At 56.6% G+C, this 27,836-nt stretch overlaps 1 protein-coding gene across 9 annotated transcripts; it reads right to left on the reverse strand.

Moving 5' to 3' along the window:
- Positions 1-26,784, reverse strand: CARD10 (caspase recruitment domain family member 10). 9 transcript variants are annotated; one of them, XM_043440804.1, is made up of 21 exons: positions 26,538-26,783; positions 26,114-26,365; positions 25,132-25,269; positions 22,595-22,920; positions 18,326-18,523; positions 17,255-17,410; positions 16,532-16,657; positions 15,279-15,470; positions 13,468-13,602; positions 13,007-13,122; positions 12,180-12,208; positions 11,606-11,729; positions 6,117-6,276; positions 5,532-5,691; positions 4,893-5,136; positions 4,639-4,708; positions 3,482-3,584; positions 2,224-2,382; positions 2,014-2,129; positions 1,454-1,569; positions 1-1,227 (listed from the first exon to the last, which is right to left on the reverse strand). In XM_043440804.1, exons 1-21 carry the CDS (start codon positions 26,674-26,676, stop codon positions 987-989), a joined length of 3,300 nt encoding a protein of 1,099 aa, XP_043296739.1. In that variant the 5' UTR covers positions 26,677-26,783; the 3' UTR covers positions 1-986. The 9 variants fall into 9 exon arrangements, 7 of the variants coding, with proteins under 7 accessions (XP_043296739.1, XP_043296738.1, XP_043296737.1 ...); XM_043440803.1 differs by having other exon boundaries at positions 1,454-1,566; positions 3,470-3,584; XM_043440802.1 differs by having other exon boundaries at positions 3,470-3,584.
- Positions 26,785-27,836: the final 1,052 nt, after the last annotated feature.

The raw sequence follows: 27,836 nt of genomic DNA on the forward strand, positions 1-27,836 counted from the left end.
TTCTATAACAAACTGTTTAATGTTCCCTAATGTGCAGCTTCTGAGGGAAAAAAAGCCCATTAAAAATCCACAAGCTGTATGAAAAAAAAAAAAAAAATCCACAAGCTGTACATTCTGGTAACGGAGTGGCTGGCCCCCTCCCCACCCATCCCTCCAAGAGGCAGGGCAGGGAGGGGCGCAGGTGCTGTGAGAACATGGTCCTGGGGTGTGCTCACCAGGAACACACGCGGGTTAGTGCCTAAGTCACGGGGGTGGGGGGCATGACATTTACACAGGGGAGAACCACGGACACACATGTGACTGGAAGACACGAGGACACAGGTGACGGTAGACTGGGGAAGCCACAATGCCCCCATGGAGGTAAACACGAGAAATGTCAGCTGGACGGGTGGCTGTCACACACGGCAGGCTCGGGGGCGCCTGTGAACAGAAGAGGCTGTGGAGGACTTCCCCAGTGGTCCAGCAATGAAGACTGTGTGCTTCCACTGCACAGGGCACAGGTTCAGTCCCTGGTCAGGGAACTAAGATCCTGCATGCCACACACAGTGAGGCCAAAAAAAAAAAAAAAAGAGGCTGTGGAGGCAGGAGACCTCGTGAGCCGAGGGGAGGGGCAGACTCGAGTCCACCCTGTGGGATCTTGGGTGTGCAAACCAACGCACAGGACTGAGAACGCAGATGCTCTGAGGAGAGCAATGAGGGACAGGACACAGATGTGTGTGTGAGACCCACGAGAAGGGTCCGTGGAGACACAGGGCCAGGGGAAGGCCCAGAGCAGCAAGTCCAGGGGTGGGAGGGAGCTCTGGCCAGGGGCTCTCCTGGGTGAGAGAGCCCAGAGCCCAGAGCCCAGAGCCGAGGGCCCCACATCAGGAGTCCAAGGGTTGAGGAAGGCTCAGGATGAGGAGGACCCGGGTCCACTGCAGACACCAGAGTCCCCGGTGGTGGCTTCCGGAGTGCGTGAGGAAGGCACAGGCATTTCAGGGGGGCCCTCAGGCCTCGCTGCTGCTGCTGCTGCTGCCACCTCTGGTGCTGCCGCGCTCTACCCACACAAGGCGGGCCTGCTCCTGCAGAATGCGGCCCCGCACCACCTTGGCCAGCTCCTCCGAGTGGCCCCACTCGTGGGCAGGCACCTGCACCCAGGAGCAGGGCAGCCCCCAGAGCACATGCTCTGAGCCCCGGCACTGCCGCAGCAGCTCGGAGTCCCGCCAGCCCGGCCGGCCCAGCAGACCCCTGCCGAGAGAACACAGTAGGCAGTGGTCAGAGAGGGGGATGAAGATGGACAGTGAGAGAGAGAGAAAGGAATGGACTAAGACATGGAGAGTCAGAGAGGGAGGATGGACAGAGGGAGTCAGAGAGACAGACAGAAGGCAAACGAAGAGATGGAGAGAGAGAGAGAGCAAGGCACCCAAACAGGAGGAAGCGCAAAGTCTTTACCCCTCCTCCCGGCCCAACTCACCTGACTTCCCGGACATTCTTCTCGGTCACCTCCACGTGGATGACGATGGGGTAGATCTCGTTCTGGACCAGCTCCCGCACACCCCGAGCACCCAGCTCCAACAGGCAGTGCTTCTTCTCAGGGTAGGGGTGGTCAAGGCTACATTTTACTCCCAGGCCAGAGACCCTAGCCTCCCTGCCCCTAGACTGGGCCCCCATAACACAGCCCCCTACAGGGTCCAGCTTCCCCATCCACCTTGGCAATAAGGAAAGAACTGGAAGGGAAAGCCCAAGACCCAGGGAAATAAGTCACTTTCCCTAGACCCCGATCTGCAGAGGGCTCTGACCCCACCCATGGCAGCCCCAGGTGGCTCCCAGGGGAGCGGCAAGTCTGAGACAAGGATGAACAGATCAGATGTATCAGCCAGACTCTCCAGGGTGAGCCACTTGAGGCAGAGTGCCCCAGGTCACCCGTTTCACAGGTGAGAAGACACCCATGGAAGGGAAGGGGCTTGCCCAGGGTCACCCTCTGCTCCTGGGCCCAGAGGGCACCACCCCCCATGCCCCACCCCAAGCACCTACCTTCCCGACAGACTCCTGGATGGCACGGATCCTGCTGCCCAGACCGGGGGCGGCAGGCCGGGCCTTGGGGGCTCCAGGTGCTGACAATGTGCACTGTTCCTCTCCAGAGAGGCTTTCTGCAAAGCACAGGAAGGCACAGACGAAGGGCCAGTGGGCCTGACTGCCCCAGGGTGCCACCCCGCCCTCCCATCTTCAAGTGTGCAGGCTCACCCGCTGGGCACACTTGGAAGTCCAGCCGGGAGCTGGGCAGGTCTAGGAGGTTGCGGATGAGCCGGGGCGCCAGGCACTCAGGCAAGAGCACCACGGGCCGCAAGGCAGACACCAGCAGGGGCCGCACGAGGCTGTAGGGTTTGAGGCTCCGCTCTGGCTCTGGGCGCGGGAGGGGACAGGATGTAGACGAGATGAGGGTGCAGGCAGGGCCCCAGCTCCTCGCTGCTGGGATGGCCAGCCCCCTCAATACTCAGAACCCCAGTGCCTCCTCTCAAGGCCCCTATCTTCTTTCCCTTCCTAACACCCGCTGCGGGGCTTCACTGGGACTGTCCTCCTCCCCATCCCGGGCCTCACCCGTGCCCCCTACAGGCCATTCTCCTCTCGGCAGCTGAGGCAGGCTTCAACGCTGAAGTCAGATCCTGTAACTCCCCTGTGTTCAATGCACCAGTGACTTCCCACAACTCTCAGGAAGAAGGCCACATCCTCCACGTGGGTGACCCAGCCCTGCCGGAGCTGGGGAGGCAGCAAGCCACAGATCCCCTCACTATAGGCTCTATTCTGACCTCACAGATCAGCAGCTCTAATTGTGGGACCTCTGCATGCCCTGGTGGCCCAGTTAACTCTCCTGTCACAGCCCAGGTCAGGCCTTCCCAAGCTCCCAGGTGGGCAGGGACCCCTTCTACCTCGCCCCTCCCCTCTCTCCCCTCCCCTCTGCCACAATGTGTGACAACAGATTTGCATTTGCTGTATTCAGTGTCCTCCAAGCATAAGACACATAGCCATGCCTGAGTCTTTGCCTTCTGCAACGAATGCCTCGTCATCCTTGAAGGCCCCAGCTCAAACAATCTCCCTTCCAGGAAGCCTTTCCTAACCAGCCTTATGCTCAGAATTGCTATTCATTCCTCTGGGCTCCCCTAACCCCTCATCCTCCTTCCTCTAGGAACTCCCTCTGGGGTCATCATGGCACCTGCCACCATACACAGGCAAAAGGCACAGCTGTGCATGCTTTGCCAGGCAAGAACAGGCCCACACTTGTCCGTGCCTCACACAGACCCCTGGTCACACCTGGACACAGACCAGGTCCCTCCATCCTGGTGGCCCATCTCCCACCAGGTCCCTGGCCTGCACCCTGCCCCTGACTGGAACCCTCCCACAAGCCCTTCAAGGCCAAAGGGAACACCAAGGCCAAAGGACACCCAGATGGGCACATTCCTGGAGCCCGTAGGCAGTGGCTGCACCTTCGCACCTGGGCACACACCTGAGCAGGGCTCCAGCAGCAGCGGCTCTGGGGAGTCCCCGGGAGGACTCCCCACGTGCTTGGGCTTCACCAGTCGCAGCTGGTCCAGGGCACGCTTCTTTAGCTGGTGAGGGAGTAGAAAAAGAGGGGCACCTGAGAGCTCAGCTCCATCCCATCCTCAGGGAGAAAGGGCCCTGCTGTCCAGTCTCACGGGTCAGCGCAAGAACCCCCTCTCTATCTGGCTGTCCTCTGCCCCCACCTGGCCCAGCACAGCCCCTGAGACAGAGAAGGGTGACCATCAATAGGAACCCGGGGAAGCAAGACTGCTAGAGCTAGTCAGAGCTAGAGGAGCCTTAGGTCTGCCCCCACATTCCAGATCAGAAATGGAGGCCCAGAAGGACCTAATAAGATGTAAGAGACAAACTCTGGGGTCTCTTCCAATTAATCAGCAGTGTAGGAAGAGTATAGAAAAACCAAAACCGACAGCACTAATTCTAACAATAGTGGTTGCTGTTCAGTTGCTCGGTCATGTCCGACTCTTTGCGACCCCATGGGTATCAATAGTTGACAGGCGTCAGATAATGTGACAACGTGACGAATGCTAACTAGATCCCACATGCATGAACCCAGGAGGCAGGCTGGGTTCCCCATTTTACAGATGAGGAAACAGAGCCTCAAGAGAGGGTCAGGTGGTCGTCCAAGGTCACACAGCAAAGACGGAACGGAGCTGGGATGCAAACTCCGGAGGCCTGGCTCCAAACCCAGGTTCTCCACCTTCTCTCCAGTACCATGGTCTCTTGAAATATTTAACCTCTCCGAGCCTTGCTCTGCCCAGGCTCGTGGTCCAAGGATCAGAGAAGGGAGTGTGACTACCGTTCTGTTAAGTGCTCACCACATGCCACCGTGCTCCTGAGCACCGGGCACACTGCCTCACTTCCCCCTCTCAACCACCCGGACTGGAGCCCTGTTGCTATTCTCTTTGACAGACACACTGGGGACAGGATCAACCAAGTCTGGGTGAAGACGCAACCAAAATGCTCATCAAGAAGATGAGCAACCAAGTGGGTGGGGTCTCCTCCCCCAGTTTCCAGAGAATGGAGCCTGTCCTCTCCCTTTTGGCCCCCCCACTTGGCACCCCCTCCCCAAGCCCTCACCCTGTCCTCCGCAGCCCAGCTTACATTACTGCGGGAGCCCCGGTGTCGGCTGGATGGCAGGCATTTCTCCTGAACTTCCAGGAGCTGCTGGGCTCTGGTGGGGGTGGGTGGGGGAAGAAGGGAGGTCATGTCATGAGTTTGTAGGGAGATGGGGAGTTCCTCACCTTCTCTCCTCCAGCTCCCTCCCCCAATCCTGTCCCAGAGGATGGCGAGGGACTGCAGGAAGAAAGAGAGTCCCCCATCCCAGTCCTGGCTCCCAGGGCTGCGGGCTGTGTCACCTCTGATAATTGGGCACGGTGCCCCGGTCCAGGTCTCGCAGGGTGAGGGGGTCGACCCGCGTGCAGAACCACTCCTGCCGCCGCTTGTATGCCGGGTCCACCAGCCGCAGGATCTCCTGAGCTTTCACACACAGGGCATGGGGGTCAGCCCGCTCAGGCAGGGTGAGGTTGGCTCGAATGTAGAAGGGCTCAGCTCCCGGCTCCTTCACCCAGGCATCCAGGGCCTCGTGGAAGGACTGGCAGGCTGAGTGTGGACAAAGCAGAGGACAGCAGCGAGGACAAGGGAAGGAGAAAGTCAAGCATTAATCTCAGAGAGGTCACACCTTCCCCTTCTTAAAATGAGAGTCCAAGACCCAGGGAGGGAGGGGATGGGCCCAAAGCCACCAAGCCCACTGGGGACAGAATCAGGACCCAAACCCAGGTTCCTGGACTCCTATCCACTGCTCCTTTCACTGTAAGTTGCTTACTGAGGACAAGACAGAGTAAGGGCATAAGAAGAGACAACTAGCAAGCAGCCAGCGGTGTAGGAGGGAAGAGCGCTGACAGGAGTCAGGACGTGAGGCATCCCCCTCCCAGGCCGTGGCTGTCCCACCCACACTATGGACCGAAGGAGCCTTCTCGTGGGCCCTCAGTTCTGACCTTCCAGGACTCCTGCGTCCTCAGTCCCTGCCCGCCCCAGGCCAGGTTTACCCTTGAAGTCCATCAGTGGGAGTGTGGACGTCTGTTTCCGGGGCAAGGTTCTCTGCTGGGCCTCGCCTTCCGGGCCTGCCCCCTCCAAACCAGCAGCCTCTGCCCTTGGCTGGGAGAAAACCCAGACAGGGAGGGAACTGAGCTAGCTTCCCAGGGCAGCCCTGGGGCTGAAGAACACCGCGTGTGGGGGTGACCATGTCTCAAAATTCTGATGCTCCCACCTCACAGGGTGCGTGCCCAGTCAGACCCTGCTCTCTGCAACTGGCCTCCCCAACCAGCGTGGCTCAGTTTGGTCTTTTCCACGTGTAAGGGTGGGGATCTGTCCAGTGCTATCAGTCTGCCCCACCTCCCAGCCCCTGCCCAATCAGATTTCACTTAATGCTGGCTGAGGCGGGGCAACCAGATGCTAGTCAATGAGCCCACCTCTGCTTCGATCAGAAACTCCGCCCAATGATCTAGATCCACCAATCAGAGGGTGCCCAGCCCCAGCTAAAGTACCGATTCCGCCCCCAGCTCAGAGGGGCGGGGCCTCACCTCTCTCGGTTCTACCCTGGCCGACCCTGGCCCAGAGAGCACCCTCCGCACAACAGCGCCAGACCAGCTGTCCCCAAGGAACGACAGGCTATCTGGGCCCTTGTCCTGGGGCTCAGGTCCCCCGGGGGGACTCCAGCCAGACACTCGGATGGCCAGAGACCTGAGCAGAGAAAAAGGAGATGGAATTAGTGTTTAGTCAGTATGTTGATTCAGTTCAATATTCTTGGAGAACTATAGTGATGCCCCCAAAATGCCAAGACTGCCACCCCAGGCCACTGCACCTGCTGGAATGCTCTTTCCCTTCTTTTTTTGCCTGGCACATTCTGCTTATCCTTCATAACTCAGGTCAAAAGCAACCTCTCCTTCCCAAACCCCTGCACACAGTGAGGTGGAGGTTCTTGCTGGAACACCCAGTTTTTCTATTTTCCCCTTGGTTTCCTCCCTCAATAAAATGCCTTGAGAATCAGCCCTCTATCATGTTTTGGCTCTGGATCCTGACCACCAATCACAAGTGTCTGGTACATCTGGCAGATGACTAATAAAAGCTTGTTATGCTCATAGTCTAGGGCAGGAGGTCACCCTTAAATCATAACAGATCAGGGATGGTTACTGCTGGCAGTAGGAGCAGAAAGGGGAGGGGCTTCCCAGAGGAAGCAGCAGCTAGGCTACATGAGGGTGAAGAATAGAAGTACTTCTGGAACAGACAGAACTCTGTGGTTCCAGACCGAAGAGCCGGTACAGGCAGAAGTGTGGAGAATAGGATACAGTGCAGAAGAATTTAATAACAACAATAATAACAGTAGCATCAAACACTTACTGGGTGCTTCCCATGTGCTAGACACCATGCTAAAGTCCTTGCCCTAATTAACTAATTTAACATCCTGGGAAACAGCTCCCAGGAAAGACAAGCTGGAGCCAGCCTATGGAGGGTAAGGAATGAAGGTATTTGACCTTCCTCTGGTGGTCAGTGGGTACCACTGACAGTCAGGACAAAGAGTCACCAAATCCCTCTCATAGGAGGACTCTGCCTATCCCTGGATGAGAAGTGGTGAAGCCCTTTAGCCAGACTCAGAGAGAACTGACCATAAGTCTCCCCATGACCCTTCCTTCATGGTTCTGGGGAAGGGGAGAGGTCAGGCTCTGTAGGTGTGCCCCAAATGCAGAGGGAGCCCAGGAAAAGCCTGGGCATTCACTCACCTCCCCATCTACACTGGCAGCTTCAGTCACATAGCCACACTGCCCCCTGCTGCCTGCTCAGGGTGGGCAAGGCTGCAAAGACCTTAACCCAATCAGTACCCATGCAGGGGAAGACCCTGGCCCTCGGGAGTCCAGCCTGGCTTCTGCCCCCTCAGTGAAAACAGAGGACCAGGACCCTGGGGCTGGGGATAGACATGGGTTCTGGGGACATCTGGGCTGCCTTTACAGGCTCCTTCAGCCCCGGGACTGTCCTGGCCACATCGACTGGGGACAGAAAGGCCTGGACAGAGATGGGAGGCCTGAGTCTGGGCCTGGCTATGCTGCCCAACGGCTGGATGGGTGAAGCCACAGCTATCAGCTCCAACCCCAGTACTAACTGTGCTCTAGCCTTTGAAAGCGAGCTGGCCACTTGATTCTATCCCCACATCCATAAAGCAAGGACAATGATGATACTCGTTTCCCACCGTGGGTGTGAGGCTTAGACAAATATAGAGATAATGCAGGTAGAGGTGGAAACCAGAGGGCTCCAGGGCTTTCCAACTAAATGGGTTATGAAATTCACTGGGTCATGACCAGCACTGTTTTTGAATGGAATGGAACAGAAAATATAAGCCTGCCTCCCTTCAAGTAAATCCAACTATCTTCCCGTGACCCTTTTGTTCCAAGCACTTGTACTGGGTTTCTCCTGTGGCGGGATACCATCAGAAGAGTTTGAGAAAAGTGGTGTGGAGGGCACCAGCAGGAACTCTGGGGCCAGGAGGCCTGGCTGCTCGCCTCTGGTTCTCAGCAGTCTCATCTGTGTCTATCCACCTCATTGTACAACTCAGTAAGTTTAAACACTGGATGTTGCTGGAACAGTGCCTGATAAAAACTAGACATTCACTATCACCAGGTGTGATTCAGGACAAGTCACCTCTCTGTGGTCCAGCTTCCCCCTACCCAATTTCAAACCCAAAGACAGCTGACCACTGGTGGCTTCCCTAGTTGAGGGCCCAGCGAGCAGACTGCATTCAGGCCCTCCCGGTCCATCTGCTCACTCCCTACCCCTGCCTGCATGCCTCGCCCCCTCCCTGCAATTCCAGCATCAGGGCAATTCCTCAGCCACTCCACCTTTTCAGGTTCAGAGACCCAGCTTGGGCATCTTCTCCTTCAGGATTCCCTTGCCCAACTTCCTGAAGGATCAAGTGATTTCTCTGAGCCTCCACAGCCCCAGGCTACTATCTAGGAGCTCACAGGGGCAAGATCCAGGTCAGGTCTCTCAGACTCAGACCTCAGCAGACAAGTGTGTGGGGAAGAAAAAGGAACATGGTGGAGGGCAGGGGTTGCCTGCTCCAACCTCTCAGGAACTCCTAGGTTTCTGGCAACAAGATCTGATTGATCCCAGTCCTGCCTGTGGGAAGGATGGGGGTCCCCATCCACCAGGAGAGGGCTCCCAATCCTATCCCCCAGTGTTAGGTCAGGAGTCAGGTCACAGGGGAACATCAGGGACTGGGCCAAGTCCTTCACTCTGCCAAACCTGAGCATCATGAGTCAGGTGGCCTGGATAAGTGCTGCCTACACCCTGGGGCACTGTGGGAAGATCCCTAGGTTCAAAGGTCAGGGACCTATGAAGCTGAGATGTAAGCATGTCACACAGATTACCTCACTGAATCCTCCCAACCACCCTACGGAAGCCATCTGTTATTCCCCCAACATAAGAGAAGAGGCAAACGGAAGCCAGGGGAAGTTACAATTGCCAAGGGTTACACAGCTGGTGGGTGGTGGAGTTAGACAGTGACCTACCCAAACCTTCCCTGTGTGAGGTCGGCCAATGCCAGAGATCCTGTCTTTGTGACAAGAGCGGGCAGGTATGGCCCTGCCCAGGAGACAGCACCCCAATACCCTCCCAGTGTCCTTCCCACCCAGCATCTCACCTTCACTCTTTTCCACCTGCCTGACCATCCTCCGCCCTGGCCCAAGACTCTGGGAGCCAAGAGGGGCAGGGGAGAGCAAAGAGATGCAACGCCCAACACACAGGGAGCACTCAACACAGGTGGAGGCTAAAGCAGCTTCAGTGGGGACTTCCCTGGGAGGATAGTGGATAAGAATCGGCCTGATAAGGCAGGGGACACGGATTTGATCCCTGTTCTGGGAAGAATCCACATGCCGTGAGGCAGCTAAGCCTGAGCTCCACAGGGGGGCCACCACAATGAGAAGCCTGCACACCAAAACTGGAGGGCAGCCCCCTCTTGCTGCAACTAGAGAAAGCCTGTGTGCGGCAATGAATACCCAGCACAGTCAAAAACAAATAAAAAGTTTAAAAAAAAAAAAACTCAAGTAGCTGTGACGAGAGGAAGGGACTCTGGAATCCCCAGCTCCACCACCAAGTGGCCGTGGGACACATTCCTGACTCTGAGCCTCATTCTCATCTCTATATGGGGCTTGCAGGGCTACTCTGAGGATTAAGCCACAACAGAACCAACAATAGCTAAGAACTAACTTCCCACTCACTACGAGCCAGGCACTGCATTTAGCACTCTAGTAAGAATATTAGAACCTCCACAATGACCCTAAGGGACAGGTACTACTGTGAGCCCATTTTACAGAGCAGAAAACTGAGGTACTGAGAAATTAAATGAGTTGCTCAAGGCCCCACAGTAGCAAGTGACAGAGCCAGGATTTCAGCTGGCTCACAAGTCTGTTTGGATCCCGCTTGTGCTCTGACCTGTAACCCTGCCTCCAGCCCAGGACTTGTGCAAACAGCGCTCCCAAGGCCATTAAGGCTCTCACATCCCTGAACTCCCATCGGCCCACCCCCTTCTCTCTTAGTCCACCAACCCTGCCCCAACCCCTCAATCTGTGTTCCTCCCCCATCTCCCTCCTCCCCAGGAACTGTGTGGGCACCAGAGGTGGTCCCATGATCACATGGGCCAGAACCTTCAGCTCCCTCTGCGGCATCCCGGGGGCCCTTGGACAGCAGCCAGGACCCCTGCTGCAGGCCTGAGCGGAGGAAGAGAGGAAGGGCCAGGCAGGCAGGAAGGGAGGCGCCTCCGCCCCTTCCCCCAGAAGCACGTCCTGCACAGTTAGAAACAATGTCACACTGGGCCCAGTGCCTGACAGTGGGGGCAGGGGCCTGGCCAAGCTGCTTCCAGGAGGCAGGAGGCTCCCAGTGCTGCTCTGCCCTGATTTCTTGTGCGACCTGTCCTCTGTAACCAGCGTCCCCACATCCCAGCTCTGACATTCAGTGCTTCCTATGCCCTCCCCAAAACCCAAATCTGGTCAGGCCACCCTGGACCTTGGCCCTGGCACGTGCCGGCTGTGTGACCTCGGGCAAGTCACTTAACCTCTCTGAGCCTCGGTTTCCTCCTCTATAAAAACGGGGTAATCATAATAGAGCCTGCCTCCCAGGACAGAGGGAATGCTGTAAAGCAGCCTGGAGCTGGCCTTGCATTTAGTAATAGCTAAGCACCATCCCCTCCTCCCCCACCACCCAGGTTTCCCAGGGCGCACAGCACCACACTTCCCCAGCCTGACTCACAAAGCCTGCCCTAGCCTCGACTTTCACCTCTCCCCCTTCCCTGCCCTCACGCTCCAGTCACCACCAAACGCCAGGCCTGTCCCTGGACAGCCTCTGTTCTCTCCTCTTCCATATCACCCAGCTGTGCTCCTGGCCTGCTCTCTCCTGGCTGTGTTCAAAGGCCACATTCTCAGATCAGCCTCTTCCATCGCCTGTCCTTCTGAGATCACTGACCAGGAAAGCCATGTGTCCACCTAAATGGACAGAGCACATGGCCTGCAGCGTGCTGGGAGCCGCCGAGGTTCGTGTCTCCAGTCATAGGCGAGCCAGCTCAGCTGCAGGGAGATACAAATGACAAACTACCACCACCCCACCCCGCCCTCAGCACAAAGTCTGCTGGGAGGCTCAGTCCTGCTGGGAGATCTGAGCAGGGACAGGCAAGCAGTACAAGTAACAGTTGCCACCTACCGAGCACCCACCGCACGCCTGGCAGAGCGGGGTGCTTGGCTGCCACAACTCCTAAGCCTTCAAACACCACCTGCAGAAGACATTGCTGTGCCCTATTCCCTGATGAGGAAACTGAGGTCCAGAGAGGTGAAATAACCAGCCCAAGCCTCCCAGACAATGGTGACAGCATATGAATTCAACGTCTGCCTCTGCGCAACAACCCAACAGTCTGACAGCGGCATGAGGCAAGGGCTTCGCTGCTGCTCCCTCCCACCTCACCCCTGCTCACCCTTCTCCGGGGATCCAGACCAGCCCCCCAGCTCCACCCTGCCCCAGGCGACTGTGGTACCTGCTGAAGAGATCCAGGCCGCAGCCTCTGGCCAGAAGGCCGTCCGGCTTTCCCAAAGGCCACACGCTGTCGGAGGACGAGGACGAGGAGAGGCCTGGGGACCAGGGCTTGAGCGTCACACTCCCTGGGGAGGAGGGGTGAGGTTCAGGGGCGCCAGCAGAGCCATGAGGGAGGGCTGAGTCCATGAGAAGGGGTTGAGCCCCTCGAGCCCAGGGATGGCTCAGGGCCCAGAGGCCTTGGCAGGTTGGAGGCCCTGGGAACACACTGGACTCACAGGGCTCAGGGCTGGGCCTGGGTTGACCAGGGTGACCCTTCAGTTTCCTGGAAGAAGGTGGAGGGCGGGCTGGAACTGAGTAGCTCCATAGAGCGCAGCTGGGACCAGGAGAGAGGACCACGATGGGCTCCGGGTGAGAGGTGGGAATCAGCTCCCCCGGGACCTCCTGAGCAGAGCCTCCCTGCCTGGCCAGGGGACAGCAGAGCCTCAGGGAGAGGACGCAGGCCAAGGGCAGCATAGGTAGCATAGGCCTCAGGTGGGTCCCCAGACGAGCCCTCCCCAGAGTCCCGGGGCCTTTACCTGTGATGTCTGACATGCTGCTGAAGGACCTGGGCAGAGAGAGGGCGGGAGGGGCCAGCACTGAGTGCAGTGGGCACTCAGCCCCACCCCCACTCCTGTCCCCATGCTGCCCCAATGTCTGGCAACCCCCAAGCACAGACAGGCTAGACCTAAAGTCACAGGGCAAGAAGCTAATATTCTGACCGTGCAACTGTGCCCACGTCCCTCCACCTAGAAGGCCACCCCTTCTGGTCTGTAATGCCACTCCCTCCAGGAAGCCTACCCTGACCTCTCATGCCTCATCCCAACCCTACTTTCTACTGTCACTTGTAGCTCCAGGGTCTGCCTCCACGCTAGAACATGACCTTCCCATCGCACACTCATCATAGCAGGTTCACTCATTACATCAAGCCGATGACGGGGGACACATGCCAGGAGGCAGAAGATCTCCCGCCCGCGGTCCTGGCACCAATCATATGGCTCAGTTTATCTGGCCCCATTTTCTGCTGCTGCCTGAACCTGCAGCCGTTCTTGCCTGAGATCCTTGACCCCTGAGAACCTCCTCCGTGTCTCCTAGTCCTGAACACCCAGGCTTCCCCCTGGATTAAGGCTCTTTGAGGTTTAACTTCCAGTGACTCTCATGTCAGCGTGCTCAGCAGGGACTGAGCCCACTTTGCCCTTTGACCTTGTCTTAACCCCTTGGTTACACATATGACTTCTGGAACCTGGGTTTCCATAGCTCCAGTCATTTAAGGGCAGCAAAGGGAGGTGACAGCATGGACCTGACCCTGGCATCAGGGACTCTGGGAGGCAACAGTAGCGCCCCCCACCCCGGCCTCTCTCTTTACCTCTTAGGGGGCGCGGGGTCCTCCTCTCGCTGCCGGCGGAGGATGGAGCCAGCGCTGGGTGGGAAGGGCAGGATGGAGAGGCGATTGATCTCCTTCTCATTGTCCGTGGCCTCCTCCTGCAAAGTCACAGCAGGGCCTGGTCACCCCCACGGCACCCGCCCACAACTCATCGTGCCAAGTCTGTGCTCATTTCACAGATGGGAACTAGAGCCCAGAGTGGAGGGGCGGGCTCTGCGAAGCTTCCGTATGTGAATGGCTCCCCAAGTCTCCTGGGGCCCGAGCCCAGGCCCAGCACTGAGCCAGCTTCTTTGGGAGTTTCAACAAGGCACTTGGCTTTCATGGGCCTCGATTTGCTCTCGTGGGAAATGGAATGGTCAGCAAACTGGAGAGCCCCCTGTGTGTCAGTAATAATATGATGGCCATGCGTATCCCCCGCATCTGCGCTAGGGCAGGTGTCTTACCGAGGCGTGGGGCTCGGGCCCTCCCACGACAGCCGCCTCCCCCGCTGCTTCTGGGCCTCCCAGCGGGGACGGGAACTCGCTGAGGCTCCAGGTGCTGCTGAGGTTGGAGCACAGGGAATGGGAAGAGGCGCAGGCCTGGAGAGGAAGGGGAGAGGGAGCGGTCAGCAGCGCTGGGCCAGGGCCAGCCACCGCCATTTTCTCAACGCCCCAGGGCTGGAAACAGGGACGAGGTGGGGAAGGAGGGAGCTGGATTCCTGCCCTCATGGAGCTCATAGCCTAGTGGAAGAGAAAAACTGTGAACAAGCAGACAGATGAAGGAATTAAGGCTCAGCTGCCAAAAGAGCTGGGAAGGAAGGTACCTCGGGTGGGGAAGGCACTCAAAGGCCCCACCCGGCCAGGGGGCCATCAGAGTGTTTTCCAGGGAAAGTGTGGCTGGAACTGAGAACTCAAGGATATGTAGGCGTTAAAGTTGGGGAGGATGGGTGAGGCAGATGGAACCGTAAGAGCAAAGGCCCTGAGGCAGGACTGACACATTCTAGGAATTAAAAAGCTGAGACTGGGGGGAAGGGATAGTGTGGGATCAACAATGTACACACTGCTATACTGTAAATGGATAACCAACAAGGTCCTACTATATGGTATATGGAACTCTGCTCAATGTTCTGTAGCATCTTGGATGGGAGGGAAGTACGGGGGAGAACAGATGAACGTATATGTATAGCTGAGACCCTTTGCTGTCCACCTGAAACTACCAAAATATTATTAATTGACTATATGCCAATACAAAACAAAAAGTTTAATAATAAAAAAAAAAAGTTGAGACCGAGAGAACCAGGCTCGAGGTGGGCAGGTAAGGGAACCACCCTGTAGGACTTCTAGGGCAAAGTAAGCCACTGAGGATATTTTAAAGTCAAAAATCACAGATTTATGCTTCTTTTGTCCTTTTCTTCAGGTACTACACTCCTGGCAGACTGATTCTCTTTAAGCAAACACAAAATAGGAAAGGGGCTTCCCTGATGGCTCAGTGGGTAAAGAATTCGCCTGCAACGCAGGAGACACAGGAGCTGCGGGTTCAATCGCTGGGTCAGGAAGATCCCCTGGAGGAGGAAAATGGCAACCAACTCCAGCATTCTTGCTTGAAAAATCCCATGAAGAGAGGGGCCTGGTGGGCTACAGTCCAAAGGGTCGCCAAGAGTCAGATATGACTGAGCAACTAACCACACACACAAAATAGGAAAAGATTTCTTTTCCTATCTTGGCAGAGATCTGAGAGCCAGTGTCTGATTTATAAGGGATCTGGGGGCTTGGCCCCACTGCTGGATGGTTATGTGATCCTGGGCAAGCTTATGACCCTCTCTGGGCTCTGTGCAATGAGGCAACTGTACTAGTCGGTTTCTGAGGAACTTCTAGGGCACACATTTTGCATTCTAAGATGCTCACCAGCCCTCAGGCAGTTGGTGTTCTCCAAGTGTATGATAAGACAAGCTTCAAACTGTTTTTCGCGCCCCAGGTATAACCTCAGAAACCCAGAGGCCCCTACACTCCTGTCCTGTTCCCTGATACACCAACCCCCACCCATCCGAGCTGCATTTTGTCCACCCTGGCCAACAGCCCCCTCCAAGACTGGCATGTTCTTGATCTCGAATGATGACTCCAACCAGGACCCCACATGTTTCCTCCCAGAGCCTGCATCTTCCCAGGCCCAGGTGAGGACTCCCGATGATTCCCCTACGTCCCCATCCCCAGCTGAGGTCTCTCACCAGGTCTCACTCTGGCCGAGAGTTCCAGCTTGGACTCCTGACCCTGCTCACCTTGAGATGGGGCCCCCCCTGGACCCGCTGTAGCTGCACCTCCAGCAGGGCCTTGGCACCCTCCAGGCTGGTGAGCGCTGTCAGCAGCTCATCCCGCTCCACCTCCAGGCCTCGGACCTGCTTCCGGTACTGGTCCTTCTCAATGAGGCTCTGCGAGTACTGCAGCTGAATGCGGTCTCGGCTCTGGATGGCCTGGCAAGAGTAAGCAGGGAGGGGACTGGGGCCTGGAGCTGGAGGTGACATGCTGGCTCAGCTGTCCTGGCCTCTGACCTTTCAGATCAGGCCAGGGGGTGGAGGGATGGGTAGCAACAGGACCGGCAGCTAATGTTTATTAAGGACTTCCTGCATGCTTGTACCCTGTGCTAAATATTGGCTCATTTAATCTACACACTAACTCTCAGAGTTAGAAAGTCTCTTTATTCTCATTTTACAGACAGGGACACCAAGCCAGCAGGGACATAGCTTCAGAGTCCAGGCTCGTACCATTTCCCGGAAACAACTCAAAACTCTTCTCTGGGACACACTGTGGGTGGGGGACGTTATTCCCGGCCTCCAGGGTTCAAAACCCAGCCCAGTGCACCCAAAGAATTTTTCCATACAATGTAGACCAGGGTGCCCAAGAGCTGGATCCATGGCCATGGGGACCTGCCACCATTGTCTCAGAGGGAGCAGGGGTGAGAGTCTCAGGGGCTAGGAGCAACCAGGTAAAGTGCAGATTCCTGGGCCCACCCCAGACCACCTGAACCAGTATGTCTGGAGTCGAAACCCCAAATCTGCATTTTCACCCGGCCCCCTGAGGCCCACGCTCACATGTAGACATCAACTGCTCCAGGGATTCCAGGGATTCAAACATGGCCCAAGGACAAAACCTGCTGCCCTCCCCGCTGCATGGGGAGCTCAGACGAGGAGGGCTGGGGGCCTCGGCCCACCCCTCAGGAGGTGAAGGAATGGTACCCAGGACTTGGGAGCCAGAACTTTTGAATATCTCTTCACCAACAAATATTTGAAAGCCTTGCCCTTGATGTGAGCAGAACAGGGATTCAGATGCAAAGGCCGCCCACACCAGCTTTCATACCTGTCCCAGGAGCTCAGTGAGGCAGGTGTGTTGAGAGGGCAGGGCTGGCATACATCAGTGCTCAGGTCCCCTGTCTGTTTCTCCTGGCCTACTTGCCCCATCCTAAACTGATGAGTATACTGTTTGCGATTCCAGTCCTACCTGCCTCTCCCCATCTTCCCCTGCAGGCCGGGCTCACCTGGTCCCGCTCCTTCTCGATCTCCTCCAGCTGGGCCAGGACGGTGGCCATGCGGTGCTTGTACAGGTCACAGTCCTTCTGTAGTGTACGATGCTTCAGCCGCAGGTCCTCCATCTCCTGCAGGTACTGTGGATGCGGCAGGGCAGAGCAGGATGGGACACACCCCGGTCAGACTCCAGGGCCGGGGACCATGGGCAGGAGGCTAGCAGGTCCAGGGAAAGGCCTGAACCCCAGTAATGAGTGCCCACCTCCCCAGCTGGGTGGCCTGGGCTGCTTACTGACATCCCCTCACTGGGCCTCAGCTGCCTGATCTGTAAAATGGGGACAACAACCCATCCCAATCTACCTGGGCCTCCTCATTTCAACTGCAGTCTGCCCCCTTAACCCACTCTGCTTCCTCCACAGCACTCATCACCCTCTGTGACATGAGGTGAGGGACTGTGGATTACGCATAAGGTGTCCTGTTTGTCTCCCCTGCTAGAATCTGTCCTCCCCAGGAGAAGGGACCTCTGTTGTGTTCACAGATGGACCTCAACACATATTTGAGAACAAATGAATGCACAGCTCTTGGCACGGGACCTGGCAAATAGCAGATGCTCGGGGAAAGCTGGCTGAAGTAAACGGGTGATGTCCATTCCCCGCCTCCCCAGGAGCTTCCCCAGGCTGTGAGCAAAAAGACAAGTGGGGGCAAGGCAGGGGGTATACGGGGAAGGCGGACATCACCTTATCCCGCAGCTCCTCGGCCCACTGCAGCTCCCCCTGCACATCGTGCAGCTTCTGGCACAGCTCCTGCCGGCTGTCCTGCGCCTCACGCCAGTCATGTTCCAGGATGTCCAGGAGAATGCGCTCGGAGCCAGGGGCCCCTGGCCGGCTTGCCTCCTAGGGGGGCGGGTGTCAGAGTTCAGTGCTGCCTCAGCCCCTGACTCCGGGCCCCTCCTGAGTGTGGGGTGAGGGGGGACACATAGCTCTCAGCCCCAGCTCACTAGCTCTGCCCCCTTGGCCAAGAGCCTTGGCCTCTCTGAACCCTGGCTTCCCCTTCGGCTGAGTGGGTGTGGCCCCAGCAGTTCTGCCCACCCTCCAGGGAGCATCTGGTGTACAAATGAGGTAAGTGGATGAGGGCGTGCTCGGACAAGTTGGACCAGGATCTTATTCCTCAACAAGAACCAGGCCTGTTCTCTCTTGCTCTGGCCCCAACCCGCTAGCCAGGATAGAAGATGGGTAATATTTCCAAGACCTATTTCTACCCCCCTCCTCTGGCCTGACAAGGGGTTTTCATAGGGTCTGAGCCTGGCCCAGGCAGGTAGACCATGAGCTGAAGATCCAGTCCCCAGACCCACACCCTAGCCAGGCACCCCAACCCTATAAAATACACCAGAGTCCTAGCTTCCTCCCCCACTTCCTGTGAGGAGTAATGGCCAGGTGGCAGGCCCATGCTGTCCCTTACCTGCCACAGGACACTGAGCAAGCCCTGGGGCCACCCAGACCTCAGAGGTCTCAACCTTTCCATGATCAGACTCCTTTACAAATCCAAGGAAAACTGGGGGCCCACTCCCCAGAAAAACACTCACACACAAAATCAGATACACCGTTTCAAGGAGCTCAGAGGCTTCCTGAGTCCCCCGTCCCCCAGCCCCAGACCCCAGACTCAACACACAGGGCGAGCTGAGGGCCTCCACTCAGAGCTCAAGAGGCCAGCCAGATCTCAGATTCCTGGATCTAGAATCCTCATTTTCCAGGCCTCAGGGGGACAAGTGAGCAGGAGGGTCTGGCCTCCCCCTGGGCCTACCCCCATACCTGCTGCAGGCCTTCCTGCAGCTCCTGCAGTGAGGCCACCAGCCGCTGGTTCTCAGCACGGAGCTCCAAGACCAGGTCTGCACTGTCGGGCTCTTTCTCTTTCTCTTTCTCCTCGGCCCCAGGGAGCGGCCCCCTGGCCCTTCGCAGCTGCGTGCACTCTTCCTCCAGCCGGCTCACCTTGAGCTTGAGCTGATCCACCTGGGGCCCAGGACACGGGTCAGCTCAGGGAGGGAGCACTGGCCAGGCCAGAGGGGAGACAGAGGTCCCACTCCTGCAGTCCGGGGTGCCTCCCCAGTTCCCAGAGGGGCCCGAGCAGGCATCCTCCCTGGACATGTCTACAAAGAAGCGACAGGCTGGACCAATATGACAAAGCCAAGCCACCCTCCCAGGGGACTCTGACTCAAGGACTTGTCGGTGGATGGGCCAGATCACAACACACTTGTCTGTCCCGCAGTTCTGACATTGAGCACAGGCAACTAAGCCCAGCACCAGCATAATGGACAGGAAGGAGGGCTCCACCAAGAACAGGAGGACCCAGGGGCTAGGCCCAGCTTGGCCTCTAACTCCGTGTGGCCTTGGGCAAGTCATGGCCCCTCTCTGTGCCTCAGTCTCCTCACCTCCCAGGGGAATAAGGAGGAGGATAGTTTTGAGGGGCTCACCCAAGAGCCAGGATGATCCCCCTCAGAAAGCTTCCCCGCTCAACATACATGCACAGAACAGCCATGAGTCTGATCCTCCCTTAGAGGTAATTCCTACCAGAGCCTTCATGAGGGATGGTTCTGCTGTTGGTTCACTCCCAACACAAATTCCAAATCTGGGGTCCAGGTTTCAATTGTACCATTTTACCCTCCATCATCCTGAGCAAGTCACTTACCTCCTCTGGGCCTCAGTTTCCCCATCAGTAAAATGGGCCTGTGCAATCCCCCTGCTCCTGCTCCACCACCTGCCTCCCAAAGTCATTGCAGGCATCAAACAAGACAGCAGGTGGACAGAGGCCTTTAAACTACAAAACTGCTGGGGGTGTAACAGTGGCTATTTTTACAGCTTTGAATGAAATCCTAGGACCGCACCCCCAGTCACCAGTTCAGTGTGGGCGCCAGAAACTGACCAAGGGGGCTGTGTGGGCGGCTGAGTAGTGGCCATGGCAGAGATGTACGACCAGCTGGCTGGATTATGAGTGTACTCAGCCCAAGCGATTTTCCAAATTCATGTGGGGTCTGAGGTGTCTATAGAGCGACACGAGGAGCAGGTGGCAGGCCACAAAATGAAGTCATTGTTGGAAAAAGACACAGTGACCTCCGGGGCCACACTCAGGCATGCTGATGTCTGGTGCCCTAGGAGTGCCCTGGCCCTGCTTGGAAAGGACTCCCAGCCTCCCAGACTCCAGAGCCTGGCATGACATTCCCCACACCACCACCCCACACACACAAGGGTCTGGAGACTGGGTCAGGCAGTTCCACGAATTAACAGCCCACTCCTCCTCCGCAGAGGACTCAGAAAGAAATTCATGACTCTCACATTCCTTTCCCCTCACAAAACCCGCTTTGTGAGCCGCTGGAGAAAGACAGCTAGTTACAAGGGCAAATGTGGTCACACCCTCTCCAGCAAACCACAGCCACACACCCCGGCCTCCTGCCTGACCCAAGGCCGGCAGGCTTCCCGGATGAGCTCAGGGGACAGGGCACCTGGGAGTCTCCGCCAAACACCAGGAAATAACGGATGCATTTAATCCTGGTGTACAAACTTACTTAGCACAAAATTATAGCGTTCATTCCTTTAAGGTTTATGTTGCTCAGAAATAACAGCTCATTAAATTTGCACCTTATAAAATACAGTATTAAATCACAGCCACCACACACCTGTCCGGGGGGGAGGGAAGCCAAGCTGCCAGGAAAAAGCATGATCAGCTGCTCTGTTCATCTCCACCTGCAAAGCCTTTGTTAATTGGTTGCGGAAAAGCTCCAGTAAATTAAGGCAAGTGTACAGTAGCTACATTTAAAGAAAAGCTTATCTATTAACTGAATTTCATCCCTTAACCTCCACCAGCTAAACCGGGAAAAAGCAGCTCTTCTCTGCCCATTGGCAGATTTCTTTACCCCTAGGGCCATCCTGGACCTTCCCCAGTGGCTCAGTGGTAAAGAATCCGCCTGCAGTGCAGGAGATGCAGAAGACACGGGTTTGATCTCCGGGTCAGGAAGGTCCCCTTAAGAAGGGAAATGGCAACCCACTCCAATATTCTTGCCTGGAAAATTCCATGGACAGAGGAGCCTGGCAGGCTACAGTCCACGGGGTCAAAAAAGAGCTGGACACACGTGAGTGACTAAGCACACACTATGTGCACCTAGAGCTGAAATGCTGACACACACAGAACCTCTAACACCTCTTCTTCATCGGTCTACCCAACCCCAGGAGACTCCAGACAGGCGCACGCAGGCACACACAGGGCACCCCCCCACCCAGTCACAGGCACATATCCTCTGCTTCAGCAGACCCAACTCACAATCACATCCAACCCAAAGGTGAGACCACCTGTGCCGGCCACCGCCCCTCCCAACACCCTGGGACCAGCGGCCATCACACTGTCTGCTCTGAGCAGGCTCTCCCCACCAGGCTCCTCCCCCAGCTCACCCCACTCCCAGCAGTGCCCAGAGTAGAGTCAGAAATTCTCCATCTTGGAACCCTGGGAAAGTACTCCAACCAACCTGTCTGTGCCTCAGTTTCTTCATTCATAAGTGGGGGTAATAACAGGGGCTCTGCCTGACCCCCATTCCAGTGGAGTTCCCAGGAAATTACAGGAGTTGATGGACATCAAGCCCGAAGGACCATGCCTACCACACAGGAGGTGCTATATTGCTATGATGTCACTGCATCGTGACCTCCCGCTTCAAGGATGAGGAACCTGAAGCTCAAGAGGGCCTGGCAGCCTGGGTCCATGAACCTGCGGCCTCAACAACCCCCAGTCGGGACTCCTTTCCCCCGATGTCCACCCCCACCCCCAGTGGCACCCACAGTCACAGGCTCCAGCACACCAGTGCTCTCACGCTTACAGGCTCATCGTGGACATGTGACCCATGGTCCACGGCCACCTCTCACCCCGTGGGGTGCCCCAGCCACAGTTGAGGCTCATGGGGTCAGGGGGCTTCAGATCCCACCATCAAAATCCCCCAGTGGAACCCTGTGCAGTACCGCCAAGGAGAGCCTACTGTGTGCCACGTCTGTGCTCAGTCACTTCACTCACAGCCCACCAGGCTCCTCTGTCCATGGGGTTCTCCAGGCAAGAATACTGGAGTGGGTTGTCATTTCCTGCTTCAGGGGATCTTCCCCACCCAGGGATCAAACCCTGCATCTCCTGCCTTGGCTGCAGGCACTGTCAAATCCTTGAGACAACTCTCTGCTTTATCCCCATGTGAAGACCCAATAAGACACCAAGAAAGAGAGGCTTAGTTTCTCAGCCTCTAAGAGGCATGGCCTTGCTCGCTTATAGAGAGAACTGGGTGAGATTTCATCTGGACAGGAGCGAGAGGAACAGCATCATGAGGCAGAGGCCAGCAGGGGCACCAGGCAGACCTGGTTCACATCCAGGCTGCGCCACTTGCCGCTCTGTGACCTCGAGGAGGTCTCTTTACAATCTACACCCGTGTCTGTACTCCAAAATGAGAACGTGGAGCATGGTGTCTTTGTGAGATTACATGATGTGATACGTGTAACCTACATGGCACAGAGTCATACTTAATAATATCAATAACAATGGTTAACCATAATCCAGGTTTTGAGCACTAACCCTGCACCAGGCACTGTATATGTCTTAAATTCTGTGTCTTAAATCCGAGGAATCCTTCTACCTCAAGGCCTCTCTGCCTCAGCACTTGCGGACCTTTTGGACTGGACAGTTCTTGGTTGTGGAGCTGTCCTGGGCTCCAAGGATGTTTAGCAGGAACCCCAGCCTCTACTCACTAGACACCAGTAACACACTCCTGGTTGTGATGATCAAAAGTGTTCCCAGACATGGCCAAAAGTTGCTAGGGGGAGGGGGAGCAAAATCACCCCCAGTTGAAAACTACAGTCGTAACTCAATGAAATAAGCACTATCAATATCCCCATGTTACAGATGAGAAAACTGAGGCACAGGGTAGAGAAGGGACTTGCCCATGGTCCAGTAGCCAACAGATGGTGGCTCTGGGACACCAGCTGGCTACCATATTACCATCATTTTTTGCAAAGCTGCCCCTTTCCCATGGCACACCCCACCCCAACCCCCCCAGGGCCTACCGCCAGCTGCAAGTCCCGGCTGCGCAGCACGGCTGAGTTCTTCTCCTCGCTGAGCTGGGCCAGGCGCATGGCGATCATGTAGTTCTCATCCTTAAGCCGCAGAAGCTCCAGGCTCCCCGCCTCCCAGTCCTCCCGCAGCCGCTGGCAGCGCTCCTGAGCCTGCTGTTGCTCCCGAAGCCGCTGCTCCAGCCCGGCCCGCTCCTCCTCCAGCACCCGGCCCCGGGCCTGCAGCTGCTGCTCCCGCTGCAGCTGACTCTTTCGAGCCTCCCGCAGCCGCCGCACCTCTGTCATCAGGAACTGGGTCAGGCCCTCAGGCCCCTCCTCATCTGCCAAGGACAGGGCAGAGAAAAGTCAGGTCAGGCAAATAAAATTCAGCAAGATGGCAGACCACACAGAAAAACCCAAACCGGAAAAACACTAGAAGTAAATATTGGAACACATTTTTACAATGTGGGGACAGGGAAAGGCTTCCTAAACCAGGCAAAAATCAAAAAATTATAAGAGATTTCTGAATGATGACAGATGTCAGAAGCAAAGTTAAAAGACAAGTAACAGAGTGGAAGAAAATACAAAAACTGACACAGAGCCACACTATATAAAGAGCTCCTACAAATCAGTAAGCAAACAACAAAATAAAAATATGGCCAGAAACTATCAAATTGCAAATTACCAAACAAAAAATGACTGGTAAACATAGGAAAGGGCTTCCCTGATAGGTCAGCTGATAAAGAATCCAGCTGCAATGCATGAGACCCCGATTCAATTCCTGGGTTGGGAAGATCCCCTGGAAAAGGGATAGGCTACCCATTGCAGTATTCATGGGCCTCCCTAGTGGCTCAGACAGTAAAGAATCCACCTGCAATGCGGGAGACCTGGGTTTGATCCCTGGGTTGAGAAGATCCCCTGGAGAAGGGAATGGCAACCCACTCTAGTATTCTTGCCTGGAGAATCCCCATGGACAGAGGAGCCTGGCGGGCTACAGTCCACGGGGTCACAAAGAGCTGAACACAGCTGAGCATGTATGCATGCAGATATGCAATGAGGAACGTATTTTCCTATGTTTGTGCTGAGCTGTGCTTAGTCACTCAGTTGTGTCCCACTCTTTGTGACCCACGGACTGCAGTCCACCAGGTTCCTCTGTCCATGGAATTTTCCAGGCAAGAATACTAGAGTGGGTTGTCACTCCCTACTCCAGGGGATCTTCCCAACCCAGGGATCGAACCCGTGTCTCTTGCATCTCCTCCATTGGCAGGTGGATTCTTTACCACTGTGCCACCTGGGAGCCCCCTCTAACTCATTAGCAATAATAATAACAATAATGATAGTACCACTAACATTTGACTTTATTCTTTGGTCTACACACATATATTAATTTATGTAATCTTCACAACACTTAAGGTAGGTACTATTTATTGCACCCATTTTAAAGACAGAAAAACCCAGGCACAGAAATGTCAAGCCATTTGCCCCAGGCTAACTAAGCTGTTGAGTAAGCTGAGTACATCTCTCAACAAAGTGCAAACTTAAAACAACAACATATTATTTTTCATGTATCTAACCACACAAAAAAAATATTTTTAAATGACCCCCAAGATGAATAAGGGGACAACAAAAAGGGTGCTCATACACTGTTGGAGGGACCCATATTGTGTGTGTGTTAGTCACTCAGTCACGTTCGACTCTTGGCGAGCCCATGAACTGTAGCCCACCAGGTTCCTCTGTCCATGGGATTCTCCAGGCAAGAATACTGAAGGTGGGTTGCCATTCCCATCTCCAGGGGATCTTCCCAACACACGGACTGAACCCAGGTCTCCTGCACTGCAGGCAGATTCTTTACAGACTGAGTCACCAGGGAAGCTACACATCCTCTAAGAAATATGACTTCTCAGAACTTCTCCTGAGACACACATGTGCACAAAGATGCGGATGTTCCCAGCACTGTAATATTTGCAAATAACACATCAATAGAGGATGTGTTAAATGACTATGGCACATCACTAACAAACACGATGCAGTCATTAAAAACAAGCATAACAGAATCACACTGGTGGTGGTGGGGGAGTGAATCACAAAAATCAGTTGTTCCAAGAAAAAAATGAAATACAGAACAAGACATGTAAGATGATCCCCTGTGTATGTGTGTGTGTGTGTGTGTGTGTGTGTGTGTAATTGCCAAACTGTTACCAGCAGAGCAGAGTTGAAGGAAGAAGTAAAGATCTTTGCTGTTTATTCTCATCTCATGGCATGTTTGAGTTTTTTACAGAAGAAACTGCAAACTGGTACACGTCGGCCACATACAGGTCTGAGAACAATTTCAGGGGGAAAGAGCCACGTTAAGGGTGTGGGCTCTGAATTTAGACTCTAACTGCATTACAAACCCAGCTCCACATTCAGCCTGCTGGGGAGGCCTTGAGCAGACAGTTTCAGCTGTCTCTGTGCCTCAGTTTCCCTGCCTGTTCAATGGCCACAATAGGAGTGCCCCCCTCACAGGGAGGGGGTAAGAAACCTGCGCTGGCACCCACTGCAGACCCACTCACCGAGGATCATGGAGCAGCGCTGGGCAGGCTCTCGGCCAGTGAGCAGTGTGAAGTGCTCGGGGTAGTAGAACTCCAGGGCTTCCAGGAAGGCCTCATAGCCCCTCTTCCCCCGGCAGCGCAAGATGTCCATCAGGCGCCCTGGAGAAAGGGGGGTGGGTGTCCAAGGGTCAAGGTGAGGGCTGCCCCCAGTGCCTAGCTGCTTCCTCCTGTCTGCTCCCCGCCCCCCTACCCCGACTACCCCAGGGCCCACATTCCCCAGATCTCTGAACCAGTGACACACACAGGGGCCTGACTCAACACATCAGAGGAGATAGCCTGTCTGCTCCTGCCAGGAGAATCAGGACCCACTCCCCTACCACCACCAGTGGCAACTGTGTTTCAACAGCTCCCCAAGCCCCTGCCTGCCCTCCAGGATACAGGGCCAGCAAATGGAGCCTGCCTTTACAACGGCACAAAAAAGCCCCCTCCATCTTCAAGGCAAACCAAAATAGCTATCTCGTTGACCAGTGCCTGAAATTCCACCATCAGACCCTCATCGCTTCACCAGCTCCGCTCAGGCACAACCTACGGGAGAAGGCACCCTCAAAAAACTGGGATGGGAAAATAAAGAAAAATGACTCTCCGAGAAGTATGTGACACACAGACGGCGGGGGACAGGGAGAACCTATGAAAGCAAAGGACACAGGAACGAGGCCAAGTCCACCAGCTGTGACCGGGAGGTCCCAAGCCCGGCCTGAACCGCAACTACAGCCAACCCCTTACTCTAAGGTGGACCGAGGAGGCGGGAGAGAAATTCAGGCGCGGTGTGGACACGCGGACACGCTGAAGGAGGCAGGATGGCGGACACACCAACCATCCCACCCTACCGATGTGGAGACCGAGGTCCGGGGGATCAGAGCCCTTGGCCGGTCGGCCCCAAGAAGGCCCCAGGGAAGGCCGGCCCCGCCCGCTCAGGCCCGACCCCGCGCCCCCCACGGCTCACCGGTGCGGTTGACACGGCACGGGAAGCGGTAGGTGCTCAGCACCTCCTCCTCGTCCTGTTCGTCGATGACCCGGCATTGGCGCAGATACGGCGTGAGCTTGGCCGGGTTGAGGGTGCGGGTCAGCCGGTGCCGGACGCCCTCGATCCGCTCCCACAGCGCGTCCTCCTCCGCCTCGGACCCGGAGCCGGCCCCAGCCTCCTCCTCGGCCTCCCCAGCCTCGGCTCCGCCCGGCATGGCCGCGTCCTCGGGGTCTGCGAGCCAGAGGCGCGCGAGGGTCAGCGCGGGCGCCGGGGGCGGGGTGCGCCGACCGATCCCAGCTCCGGGCGTCGTCCGTAGGACCCCTCGTATCCCCTCGGCTTTCCCCTGGCTTAACGCGCCCGGTCCTCCCCGAGGATGCCCGGCCCCCGAGCCCCCAGGACTCACCCCGCACGCCAGAGCCGCCTCGCACTCCCGGGTCGACGCTCGGGCGGCGGCTCCGCCGGCGCAGGGGGGCGGGGTCGGCGGCGCCCCCGGCCCCGCCCCCGGCCCCGCCACTGCCCGGGCTGCCCGGACCTCCCCACATCGCCGCCCCGGTCCGGGCCAAGCGTCCGGACGGCCAGCCACCCGCACGTCCGCCCGCAAGCCCGGCTCCCTGCCGTCCGGCCGCTGCGCGCCTCCCCCCGCTTCCTGTTTCCCGCCGGCTCTCCCGGCCCTGGCTCGGCAGGGTCCGGGCGGTCCGCCCACACCTGCCCGGCCTCGGGGCGGGGCGGCGCCGGCGGGACACGCACGCTCACACCCTCCTGCGCGCCGCCACACACCTTCTCCCGCCCGCACGGGGCACTGGGCACACGGCGTCGGCTCCCCCGGCCCAGCGCGCATTCCCGGCGCCCAGTCCGCCGCTCGCACCTGGCACCTGGCGCTGACTTCGGCTCGCTGCCTACACGGCGGCCACAGGGCATACCGGTCACACCGGCACACCGCACATTAGCAAACCGTGTGCTCGGAGTTAAAACGTCCCACACAGCCTACACAACACCCCAGCCCCGTGCAGATGCCACACACCCGGTGCGATTCTATCTGCTCGTCTCAGGAAATGACCATGCAGTGTGGAGCCAGGCCACCCCCGTCCCCAGGGTCTCTCCCAGGGCCTGAGCACGTCTGTGGCTGCGCTTAGCTGGGAGAGCACTGCTCCTGGAGCAGGAGATCCGGATCCCAGTCCGGCCTCCGACCTACCCTTGTCTCCGTGTCCCCAAATAAATTGCCAGTTTTGGCACCTCCTCTCAAGCTAAAGGGCCGCCTCTGGGTGGGCAGCAAAAGACAGGAGTTATGGCTGTTTTCTCAGAGATCAGAGTCGGAACTCTCAGGGCACCAGCCAGGTCCCTCCTACATAGTCTCACTGGAGAACAGTAAGACCAGAGACCCATTTCCCAAAGGGGGTTCCTCTAGATGCTAGACCCAGAAACACTTGGGAGTGGTGCTGTAGTCCAAGCAAGGAATCTACACTCCCCAACCCCCTTGGGGTAGTCACTTAACCACAATAAAGTGAACACCCACATCAGCTGGCATGGCCATACCATCCCTCCATGGGTTAGATACTGCCAGTGGGGCCTGCTGAAAGTGAGGAGCAGAGGGGCTGGAAAGAGCTATGAGCTCCCCAAACTCCTTCCATGCCATCTGAATTTAATGCCATGTGCATTTGTGCTATGTATCCAAAGAAATAAAAGTTTTCAACAAATAAAGGCC

Source organism: Cervus canadensis, chromosome 21, assembly GCF_019320065.1.
Source record: "Cervus canadensis isolate Bull #8, Minnesota chromosome 21, ASM1932006v1, whole genome shotgun sequence".
Classification (NCBI taxonomy): Eukaryota; Metazoa; Chordata; class Mammalia; order Artiodactyla; family Cervidae; genus Cervus; species Cervus canadensis.